This window comes from Sphaerodactylus townsendi, linkage group LG07, assembly GCF_021028975.2.
Source record: "Sphaerodactylus townsendi isolate TG3544 linkage group LG07, MPM_Stown_v2.3, whole genome shotgun sequence".
Classification (NCBI taxonomy): domain Eukaryota; kingdom Metazoa; phylum Chordata; class Lepidosauria; order Squamata; family Sphaerodactylidae; genus Sphaerodactylus; species Sphaerodactylus townsendi.
Window position 1 is genome coordinate 50077647 of NC_059431.1, and position 12482 is coordinate 50090128.

The following is a 12482-nucleotide window of genomic DNA, read 5'->3' on the forward strand; positions in this document are numbered from 1 at the left end:
CCTGAATTTAACTGCTAGCTTTGCTGTGAACTTATTGCATGATCTCAATTTCTCATCTGTAAAATGGAGGTGAGGAGCCAACAGCTAGGACTGATGTCAGGGTGAAAACACCCAAACCATCCAACTTCTAACATGCAAAATGAATTAGTAATAGAAGTAATAATTGTCACAGCCATTCAGACTAAATATCATTGAGGTCTTACTAAAAGACTGCGAACTTGAATTTCCCTCAAACAATATTTGACATCTATGCACTGGAGTATTACAGAACCTCACAGGTTTCTTGTTTTGGTACAGTATCTCTGTCACAAAAAATTATTGCAGACAAGTGCTACAACTAGTGGGTTAAGTCATGATTTTGTCTTGAGTTCATTGATTAATGTGGCAAACTTTTCAGGAAAAAAGATTACATGAAAATTATTCCTACCATGGGTTGAATACACCTTCCCCTGCCCTGCTGTACTAACATTTGCACAGGGTGATATTGATTGATCTCCCCTTCCCACTGCAACCTCTTGTTCTAATTTATATGTCATTTTTGAAGATTCTTCCTCAGGATCCTCTTTTCAGAAGTCCAGAGGCTTCTGCAAGAGGGAGGAGGCAACAACAATGACTTCTGCAAGCAGAATTGTTTATGTTTCTCTTTTCAAAATAATATTTTTATTAATTTTCTCGTTATAATTGACAAACAAAGAAGGAAACATATATCAGAAAAATAATACAACAACTAAAGAACTGTATGGTTATTAACTGGGGCAGAGCGAGGGGGAACTGCGCCCAGGGCATGTCTGCATCCTGCGCTCCTGCCACACCTTTGCACTAGTGTTCACCCAGTGCATCACGTCCCCTTTGCGCTACGCCACTGATATTAACTCTAACACATTGGATCTCAAGATTACAAAACTGACATTACACAGTTTTAAAATCCACTACCTTCTGTCTGTTGGCTCTAATGTATCAATAATAAACAAATTCTTGTATCTTAATCATTAACCAATTAGGGTTCTTACATGATCAATCCTTACATTCTTACATGATCATTTCAGCCTCAAATAAGAAATAAAGTTCCCATTTCTCATCATATTCTTGTTTGGATCTTCTGTTTACGAGTTTTTGAAGTTTAGCCATTGCAGTATATTCTCTGATTTTGTCCTCCCAATGTTCTGTGAGGAGATCTTTTTCAGTTTTCCAGCAAGATGCAATTATTACTCCTGCTGCTGTTAGTAGGTAGTTCATTAACATAGTTCATTAAGCTTCTTAGGAAGATTTTCCAGCAAAATGCCCAGTAACATTGTCTTAGCAGTAAAGGATTTTTTTTGTTTAATTAGTTTTTGCATTTTCATATGTACTTCTATCCAGTACTTCCTAATTTTTTTGCAAGTTCACCATATGTGGAAGAAAGACCCAGCCTCTTCTTGACATCTCCAGCAGAGACAGTCACTTTGTTTGGTCACCTTCTTGATTGTTACAGGAGTTATATACCATCTGTAAACCAATTTATTCCAATTATCTTTTAACATTCAGCATGCAGTAAGTTTGATGTTTTTGATCCATAATGTTTCCCACTGTTGAAAGGTGATCGCTTCTTGTTCATGTCTCTCTTGATCCAATACTACGTTAACCATTCAGTGTCAGTAACGAGATTGTGTGAAATAGTTGTTAAAGATGAAGATTTATGGATGTTGTTTTAGAAAATAAGTGCATCAAATAACTGGTACTGTTTCTGCCTACCTATTCTATTTGTCTCTGACTTAATTCTCCCTCACACCCTAATAAGATAGCTATGTTAAAATGTACTTTTGTGAATTGTATTGGAGTCTCTGGCCACAGGGATCTACATAATGCAAATATGCATAATGGATGCATATATAAAGAGGCTACCTCAATGTAGATTATATGCGTTGAGAAATAAATATGGCAGCATTTTCTTTGCTTGTTTGAATTTCCCTATGTTTTAAAACTGTGGCAGCACTCTTAAGCTTAATTCTTATTTTAGATATTTGAGAGAGAAGAGTCAAAGGAAGAACTATTACACAGCTGATAGTTCCCAAAATTTTAGATGAATAGATAACTAATATTGGTGTGTTATTCAGGGTCCTTCCTGTTATTCTAGCCTAGACCTATGAACATTAAAAGTTATTCTAGCTTCTGTTCATTGCTTGTAGCCTGGCAATGAAATCATAAGATTCTAGATCCAGCACTTGGGACTTGATGTAGATTTGTTCAATATTAATAAATGTAAACTGCTTTGGAAACTATCTGTTCAGTTTTTGAACAAAGATATGTGCAACATTCAGTAAGTACATGATGGATATTTTTAATTACAGAGTACTACAGATTTAATGTGCAAATAATTTTAATAAAGAGATCAATGAACTAATCAATGAAGTATAACTAGTTTTAAAAGTATATCACCTCTCTTAATTGAAAGCTATAGTATAAATATTTTATGCAGAGCTTACTCTTATTATAGTAATGTATAGGGTTAATAATTTGATTTGCAGACTCATCTAATGCTATAAAGTAGACCTTCTATTAAAAAATCAATCTCGTGGGCATTTAAGAGCTAGTTAAATAAATAAACATTCGGGGGAAAAATCATATGTCTTCCACATCTTAGATGACAATTGAATTACAATTTTACCTGCAATTAGATTAAATGCCACTTAATTTCATGTGCATATGTGGATAACACTTTGTTTCAATCAATGCTGCACTCCAGTGTTAAGCACTTAAACTGGAATACATACGAAGGCTTCTTGTGCTGAGGGAAAGTATCACTAATAAATTCTTGTTGAGATAACAGTATGAATGTCTCCTGCATTGTCTGCAATGATCCTAGTATGAGGATCAAATTTAAGTCATTTAAAATACATTACAGAGCTCTGTGTTTGGAATGATTAAATACTGCTCTGAAGAGACCATATGTTTGAAATATAAATTCAGATATTTGTGTTTACGATTTAGATTTTTGTCTTAAGTCTGGCTGACAGATATAAAAATAAATGGCAAACCTAGCCATTCACAAATAAACAACTTCTTAAACATCTTCTTGATGAGTCTGTTGAAACAAGAACACTCTGGCATCATGTTCCATAACTTTGGTGGGTTTTCTGAGAGAGAAAACCATAAGTTATCCAAGTCCACATAGTGCTTATCTTTCGTGAAAGGAGTCTCTAACTCATCAATGAAAAACAGGGATTGCAGGAAGCTTGTGTGGAACCCAAAGCAGTGGTATATTATTGGTAAAAAATAGCTGTTAAAGAGAGACAGTGCTGGATGGGGCATGGAGACTGTCAGAATCCAGGATGACTGAGGAAAGTGGGTTGCCTACAGTAGGCTGAATCACAGGGATCCACATGCTCCACAATAAAGTGTGGGATTCTGAGTTGAAAAGAAAAGAAGGGAAGAAAGGGGGCTAGTGCAGAACTTAACAAAATACTTCAGGACATTATTCAATATGTTCAATTTTCAAGAAGGAAGTAAATAGATAAAGATACCTAAAGGAGTAGGGACCAGGGCCTTTGGGTTGTACATTGCCAGGCCTAGACACTGAGGGAACCTGCAGTACTCTTAGGAATTTATAGAAGGGGAATGTGATATTTCTTCCCTTCATTTGCAACAGCACTCTGGCCCGATGTTCATTCCTAAGGGGGCACGAGAGGCTTAGATTCATAAATTTATTATTATTATTATTTTATTTATTATTTTATTGAACTTATAGGCCGCCTTATCCCCGGAGGGCTCAAGGCGGCTCACAACATGGCTGTTACATCAAACAGCAAACCAACAACATAAAATACTAAAATCATTAAAACCTAAGCAGCAGTTTACAACGAGAAAACTGTAAGTTAACAACCCGATTTATAAAATTGTTTAAGACAGGCGCCCCGTCAAAGGCCAAAAGAAAAAAAAGGGGGGGGAGGAAATAGGCAGGGCCTGCGGTGGAATTTATAAATAAAGCAGGCCCAGCTATAATAAGATGGAACGGCAGCCTCAATTTCGGTTTCAATTTCAGTGTCGGTAGGGGGCAGTAGATCCACGGCTGGCCTCCCCAAAAGCCCGGTGGAAGAGCTCCGTCTTGCAGGCCCTACGGAACTCGTTAAGGTCCCGCAGGGCCCGCACAGCCGGAGGTAAAGCATTCCACCAGGCAGGGGCCAGAGCCGTAAAGGCTCTGGCCCGGGTTGAGGCCAGCCCATTATCATTTGCAGGACCAGGGGTGCACCAGTAGAAATCTGCTCGTTGCCGAAGCGGGCGACCTATGTGGAACATAAGGGGTGATCCCCAGGTCCCGCGGGTATGTGGAGCCCCATACGCGTATTAAGGCACCTTAAAGGTTAATACCAGCACCTTGAAAACGATCCGGAACTCCACCGGAAGCCAGTGCAGACGGCACAGCACAGGGGTGATATGGTCTGAATAACCACCACCTGTTAGGAGCCGTGCCGCTGTATTCTGGACCAGCTTCAGCTTCCGGATCAGTCGCCAGCGGGAAGGCCAGCGTGAAATGCGAGTTACAGTAATCCAGCCCTCAGGTGACCCGCCTTGCATGGATCACAGTGGCCAGGTCAGACTGGGAGAGATAGGGGAGCCAGCAGCCGCACCTGGCGAAGATGGAAAAACGCCAACCTGGGTAACATGGGCCCACCTGGCTCTCCATTGATAATAGAAAGAGTCCAGAAGCGGACCCCCCCAGGCTGCTTGAGCCAGAGATGTTGGGGTCCAACATGACCCCCCTCCAAATTAGCGCTGAAATTCCCTCGGTCTCTCGCCCGGCCCAGCCAAAGGACCTCCTCGGTCTTCGTTGGATTAAGCTTTACCAACCTACTCTGTCTCAACCAACCAGCAACCGACTCCAAACAGTGCTGGCAAGAGCTGCAGAAGGGTGGGTAGGCCGCTCCCCCCTCCATCAACAGAATGAGCTGGGTGTCATCCGCGATATTGGTGACAGACCAGCCCAAAACTCCGCACCAAGCTGGAGAGCAAGGGGCCGCGATGTAGATGTTAGAAATAAGAGCGCGGAGAGCAAAGGCCCCTGAGGAACCCCACAATTAGGAGGTGGGAGCTCTGTAGGAGGCCCTGTCATCCTCGCTACCATACCTGCTGGCCCTGACCCTGGAGAAGCGAGGCCAATCCATTGAGGGGACAGTGCCTGGAAGTATTACCAGAGGCAGCCAGGCGGTGGATCAAAAAGGTCGCGTGATCGAAACCACACATCAAAGCAGCTAAGCTGTAAGATCGAGCAACACCAGCAGCGCCTTGATCCGCCTCAGTCTAGCTGCATGCGGAGCATATCTGTGATAGCGAATGAGGAAGCGGTCTCCGTCCCACATGCGCTCCAGCACCGGGCTTAGCCGGACTAGAAGGGATCGGCGCCGATGGTGTGTCCTCCAGAAATAGCCACTGAAGCTGCTCCAACACCCATTCTCTCAATTACCTTCCCCGAGGAACGACAAGTTCGGAGACGGAGACGAGTAATGGTAGCCAGGATCTCAGGATCTAAAGATGAAAAGGTCTTTTTAAGAGTGGGCGGGACCACCTGCCTCGACTTCAACCCACCCGGAAATACTCCTTGCCCAACTCCAAAGGGAGCAGTTAGCTATATTCAACAGGTGGGGGGTCGTAACTCCTCCCGGCAAGCTTTAATCAGCCAGGAGGGGTACGGATCCAGAGGACAGGTAGGTAGAGTCTAACAGCAGCTAGGGGACCCCTGTCAACATCGGACTCACAGAGTAGGGAAAACCCGGGGTCCAAACTAGGACCACTATTGAAGCAGGCGAGGAGCCTCGAGTTCCGCTTACACAGCATCAAATGCTGGCGGGAAAAGGTCCCGGCAGAGGGATCGACTTTATCTACAAAAAAGCTCTGGGAAATGCCTCGGCACATGCCAATGCAGCCAATTGAGGAATTTTGTAGACCCCTCCACCAAAGAGGTGAGGGGATCGGACAATCCGAAAAAAAAGAAGTTGTGCTGGGCGAGAGCTAGCAGATGTCACTTGAGGGAGGAATGAGAAATGAGCATTCTTTGCCCTCCCGTGCATCGCCAACTCACTTAGGCCTTCACTTAAGCGTCCTATAGGTTGTTCCAGCGTCCCTTAGATCACGGAGGCTTCCCTCCACACTGCAGCTCTAGCCGTCTGAGTTTCTGCTTCATTTGGCGCCCAGCTCCTCCCGGTATACCAAGGGGCCTGCCGTAAGCTGGGACGCAGAGGGCGCTTGGGAGCAATCTCCTCGATGGCATCAGAGAGCCTGGAATTCCAGTCTGTCCCCTCGCTCATCCGAAGGGGAGGTGCCAGGGGCTCAGGGTCCTCGCGAGTGCATTCAGGAACCCATCTGGTTCCATAAGTCTCCATGGGCGGACATAAATAAGTCTGTCGCCCTAGACAGGGTTGGCACAGCAAATCCACCCGGACACTCCAGGGCAATAATGGTGGACCATGGCACTCTGCTAACAGAGGGACTACGACCATATTCACTCTCTGCCCCAAAAGCAGGGTTCCCTAAGGAGTGTGACCAACGGCCCCTCATGAGTGGTTTTGCCAGTATGCTTAATAGGGAGAGTCCCAGCGTCACCAAGGATGACACCAGGTCCACTGCACGCTGGCAGCGATGAGGCGGTGTCCCACGCATGGACGCTTTTAAGAAATCCCCCAAGACAATAAGTCGGGAAGTCGCCGTCCACTCGGCCACCGCCTCCAGCAGCCAGTGGCAGAGCCCGTCACCAAGATGTGCGCTAGGCGCACCCGGTACACCAGGGAGAAGCGGCCAACCTCTCCCGCTTTGACAGCTTCACTCCCAGTCCGGCACACTTGAACCCGGAAATTTGAGGTGCAAGCAGGGACTGCCCTGAAGGCGATAGAGACTCCCCGGATGAACATCGCCACACCTCCCCGCCCTGTGTTCGAGGGGCTGGTGGGACACAAAGCTGAAAACCTGGGAAGCGCAGACTTCTGTTCAAGGCGGACTGTTTGCCTTTCTGCAGCACCCAGGTCTCAGTGATGCAGGCCAGGTCCATTGACTGTACCCCGAGAAAATTTCGGAGTGTCGTTGTTTTATTATTAATGGACCTGGCATTAATCAACACCAGGCTCGAAGTAGGGTATACCTGAGCCCCACAGCCCACATGCCTCGGGATAGGCCGGAGGCCAGAAGGGGGTCGAGCATAAATACATCTCCCCCCCCTTCTCTCATATGGCCCCCTCCTACCGACATATCTACCCCGTCCCCAGACCACTGGGATCCCCTGGTTCCCATGTTCTGCCCCCTCGCTGCCACCTCCCATAGTTAGGCCTAGTATATGCTAACAGTAGCCTTGCAATAACACCTGGTGTCATCCATGGCGACGCCAATTTAGCAGAAATATTTTGTCCTCTCTATTTCCATTTCCCAGCTTTTCTCATAGTTCATTCTGTACTTGTCCCCACCAACATGTACCATATGTAAACAGAAGTTTGATTTTAATTATAGGTCCTGAATGTGTGCAGCGTAATCCATGTTCTTTATGCTTCTGAATTGCTTCTAGAACATTAGAACATGGAGTACAGGAAGTTTTCTAAATTAGTTATGCTTTTCAAAGTGATAGCAATAGAAATTTTTTTCAGTGTGGTTAACTTTTACTACTGTACTTCACCATGGTTCAGCCCAGTTGTTTCGAATATGTCTGTTATTTATACTTGTGAACTGTTGATATTGGCATGGATATGAGGAGCATCATCACAATCTGAACAGTCGGCATAGCAAGCTATTTACAAGTGTTGTTTTCCCTTATGCCCTGTCAGGTGGAAGTGGCTTTCTATGCATCCATGAATGAGAATTGCTCTCTAGTTTTCCAGTTTTTAGTTGAATTAACCAGTTAATCTAGTTCTCAAGCTATGAAGCATGCATGCACACACACAAACACAAACACTTTTGAGTGTGAGGAATACCTGTAGAATTTGGGCAAATCTCTTGAAAAAAGACAGGAACCTGAAGTATGACAAACCCCAAACCCCTTTGGGTGGGTGTATATGGCATGTTATCTTCTTTTTCTAATACTTCTATTTGACTGTTTTTATTTACAAAATGTATACCCTGCCTTTCTGTTCTCATCACCAGGGCAGCTAACAAAAACATTCATAATAAGAACATATCTTCAAACCATTAAAGTGAAGTTAAAACACTTACAAAACCTCAAAAACAGCCATTAAAACATGGGGCAGAAAGGAAGGATCATTGAGGGAATGCCAGATGAAATTTTTTTTAAAGTCTGCCCTCTCCGGGCAGATACTGTCTATGCATGAAGCATTAGCAAGCTGCCATGCTAATGCTTCATGCATAGACAGCATCTGCCTGGACTACAGGTATCTAGCTTGATAACATTACAGATATAGTGACTGAGGGTCTTGCTTTTGGGTGCCCCTCCCCCCTTTAACAAAATGATGAATGTACAAAGTACCGGTAAATTATTTTGCCTCCCAGCTTAGTACTTAAATGGCAAGGTTGGGATGTATCTAAAGCTGCCCTGGCACAACATAAATATGTTCCTAATCATTCTATATTGAGTATATATACCAGCTACAACGTTTATAATAAGTATGCTATTTTCTTCCCTCTTGTGTCTTTACTAGGTATTGAAATGTTGATGTGCATTTTAATTTATTTAGCAGTTTAACGATATATATTTTTTCTTTTATTCAGCTCTTTTGATAATAGGTACGTTTATCAACAGAAAGGACTTGGACCCATTAAAGAAAGCACTCTTCTTGTACTAGACCCTAGTAGTTCAGCTGTAGTTCATTCCACAGGAAGAAATCTGTAAGTCTTTATTGCTTTACTTTTTAAAATACTTACCAGACTCACAGTTGGTATTCATAAATTGCATATTACATCGTGTGAGTTTAATTTAAAACAATACATCGGTTGCCATTATTATGAATGAACATTTCTTGATTCTAATACTTGATCCAAATGAACAAAACTGGTTCTTTATGGTGGGGAAATCAGAAAGGCAGGTTGTTCTGTTTTTTTATGGGAAGTGGTCAGGCAGAATCTCGGGAAGACAACTTCTGTCCCAAGGGGAGAATTCTGGGCCTGGATTGGTCTTTGTTGGAAAGGTAAAGTGATATCTACTTCAGGGATTTTCCACAGTAATTCAAACCTAGTCCCGACTACATTTTAGCCATTGTTATATTTCTGCTTGTAGACACATAGCACAACAGGTGGATTTATTTTCTTATGGGATAAGGTAATTAATTATCTCACAGTATAACACTTCAGTCCAATTAAGTGTGTATGCATATTTCAACTGGTAGAGGTCAAATGAACGTCCTTTAAAATTCAATGAGTTGTTGCCTTTTTAAGCAGTGAGTAGAATGGGAAGAGTTGTATTGCTTATCAATTAATTATATTGCAAGCTTTGTCTAAATAATAGCCCAATTCAGGCATACCATAATGTACCATATAGTAAGAATGGCCCCTGAATGTATTATCTGAAGATAGTGATTGATCCTATAAATCAAGAATAGTATTAACCAGATTCAGGAGATTGAAGGAAGGGGGAAAGAAAGTGTGTGAGATTTAGTAAGTTTGGATAAGCAAAAAAAATTCTTGCAAAATAGAAACATTAATATAAATGTCACTATGGTGACTGAACACAACAAATTATTCTGCTATGTTGTTTTCTTCTTTTTAATGTAGTTTTTATTCATCTTGTTCTCAGGTTTTATTTACCGCATGGTTTGAGTATAGATAAAAATGGTAACTACTGGGTGACAGATGTAGCTCTTCATCAGGTATGTACAGCTACTTCTGGGAATATGGTATGAACTGTTCAGCTCTAAATTTAAGCTGTTTCTGTCTCTTGTTAACAACTTGACAATATCATTTTTTCTCAGTCTAAGAGGATATTTGCCAAATATTCAACTGCTTCATTTAGCATAACAGCTACAGGTTGACACTCTGTGTAGAAACACTAGTAAATTAACTTTCTGACATGCTTAATGATGGATTTCTTTATTGAGCTCATGAATATTAATATAATGCTTCACTGTATGTTTAAAGATCTTTTTCGAGGGCAGGCGTGTGGTGTTCCCTGTAATCAGGAGGGTTTTTTTGTTTTGGCCTTTAACTATAATATGTCATTAACTCCTTATCCTTTACACTGGTAGGTGTTCAAACTGGCATCTCATGGTGTGGAATCCCCTTTGTTGACTCTGGGAAGAGCTTTTCAACCTGGGAGTGACAGAAATCACTTCTGCCAGCCAACAGATGTGGCTGTGGACCCAGCTACGGGCAATGTATATGTGTCTGATGGATACTGTAACAGTCGTATTATTCAATTCTCACCGAATGGAATATTTATCACGCAGTGGGGAGAAGGTACCAAATAAAAAGTTATTCATTCAGTTAGTAAAACCACTTTCTCTGAATGGCTTATGGGGCATACAGAATGAGCAGTCTAGCGCACCCAAGATTCACTGAAATCAATTAGACTTTTTATGTGAAGTGTAAAAGCTACATCTGGGGAACACCGCTTCACACTGCAAGTGGGACCTCACATGGTTATTTTGCTCCTCTATATCCTCTTTCCAATATTCCTCAACTGATCATCCCTGAAAAGCTAGCTTTCTGTGTGGAAAGAGTATTGGATTTTTAAAACAATTATCAAGGCTCCCTCTTATTAGATACGATGTGACAAATTTCAGCTGATGACACTTGAGGGGTCTAATAGTATGCTTACAGCTCCTTGTGCACATCTGCTGTGGTTGGACAGAAAGCAGTTACAGTATGTACTTTATATTGTTTCAACATAAAATATCAGTATTTCTGGTCAAAAATGGTGGTTTAAATCTGTGTTGGACCTGAAGTGGATTTTTTTCTATTTCAGAAACTGTATTATCACAAGCAAAACCTGGCCAGTTCAACATTCCTCACAGCTTAACCATGGTGTCTGATTTTAATCAGCTGTGTGTGGCAGACAGAGAAAATGGTCGGATTCAGTGTTTTAAACCAGAAACTGGGGAATTTGTGAGAGAGATCAGACATCCATCATTTGGAAAAGAGCTATTTGCAGTTTCTTATGCTCCAGGTAATGATTTTTTTTTGAAAATATCTATCTCTTTATGTAATCTCTGAGATCTCTGCTACTTATTAAATGATTGCATGACAGAGAATTCTTGGAGTTTTAACACAAGGTATGACAAGTAACTTTGAGGGGCGTTCAGAGGTTAGAATGTTGGACTAGAATCTGGGAGGCCATGTTTTGAATCACCACTCTGCATGGAAGCTTGTTGCGTGACCTTGGACTAGTCTTTCTCTTTTAACCTATCTCACAGAGTGGTGGTTCTAAGAATAGAATGGAGGAGGGGAAATTATTAGGGGAGCCTGTTATACCTGTCTCTGACATACTATTTCCTCCAGCTTTAATGTATCTTAATTAGTAAAGTGGTTGAATTACTTCTGTGCTGACTGGCTGTGAACCACACCACAGCTTTATACGGTCTTGCAAAATTCCAGTGAAGAGTAACTGAAACATCTGAGCAATATCTGTTTATAATAGCTAACTTTGGACGGTGTGAACAATTTTTTTTGTCCTACTGGGATTAAGAAACTCCCATATAATGCAAGAGAATCTTAACTTTCATTAAAAGAACAATGAAAAACACTTTTAAGTGGTAATAAGACTGAGTGAACCAAAGCAGACTGGATCCAAGCCTTAAATATATTTTATTTATTTAAATATTCATACCTTCTCTCATACAATATTATTTTTCACCCTACAGTTTGAAAAACTCAGAAATTGCAGATATATTGAAATACTGTAAAGTGTAGAAGACAGGGGAAGGCAACAGAAAACCACCCTGTTAGCATACTCTGCCTAGTAAACGTAATGTTACCTGACCCCATGGATCAGTAATGACCCAGTGCTTTCACCTTTACCTTTTTAAGAGGCTCTTGCTAGGTAATTATTCAGGGGCAAGCCAGACATTAGAAGGTAGACACCTGTACTCATTTCCTTACATTCTAAATGAAAACCAGCTACTGGCGAATGCAATTTGATTGGTGGAACAATGGAAAGCTTGTTTAAAACTTTGACAGCAGGGCTATTCCCATCAAGGTCTACCTTTCCAAACTGTTTTCATCTGCATGGGGAAATAGACCAGTATCTTTTGTAACACTAGCAAATAGCTGTGTTCTGTGTCTTCCCTTAATTTTCTCTTTGGTTCCAAAGGATCTGGATAGGACCAGTTCAAACAGAAACAATTCTCACAGCTCTTACAGGGCAGGTTAACGGCGGTCCTTGATCTGACTAATCTCAATATATAAATTCCATATCTTCTGCCCCTTCTCCTGTGTCTACTCCCATTGACATTCCATCAGCCATCTGGAGGTCACCTGCCTAGAGCTAAACATCTAAGCACTGAGTAATGCAGGGTAGAAAATAAATTATAGATGCCATATGGCCTCCCTTAAAATGTAGACTGATAGAACCTGAGATTACATGG

At 42.0% G+C, this 12482-nt stretch overlaps 1 protein-coding gene across 6 annotated transcripts in view; it reads left to right on the forward strand.

Moving 5' to 3' along the window:
* Nucleotides 1–12482, forward strand: part of PAM (peptidylglycine alpha-amidating monooxygenase) — a 220633-nt gene that overhangs the window by 158464 nt on the left and 49687 nt on the right. For all 6 annotated transcript variants that reach the window (XR_007245071.1, XR_007245072.1, XM_048503652.1 and 3 more), the window contains 4 exons: nucleotides 8677–8793; nucleotides 9698–9770; nucleotides 10146–10356; nucleotides 10865–11065. Coding sequence is in view for 4 of the 6 variants with exons in the window: in XM_048503652.1 (XP_048359609.1) it covers nucleotides 8677–8793; nucleotides 9698–9770; nucleotides 10146–10356; nucleotides 10865–11065 (602 nt within the window). In the remaining 2 variants the exon portion in view is untranslated. The remainder of the gene's footprint in view (nucleotides 1–8676; nucleotides 8794–9697; nucleotides 9771–10145; nucleotides 10357–10864; nucleotides 11066–12482) is intronic.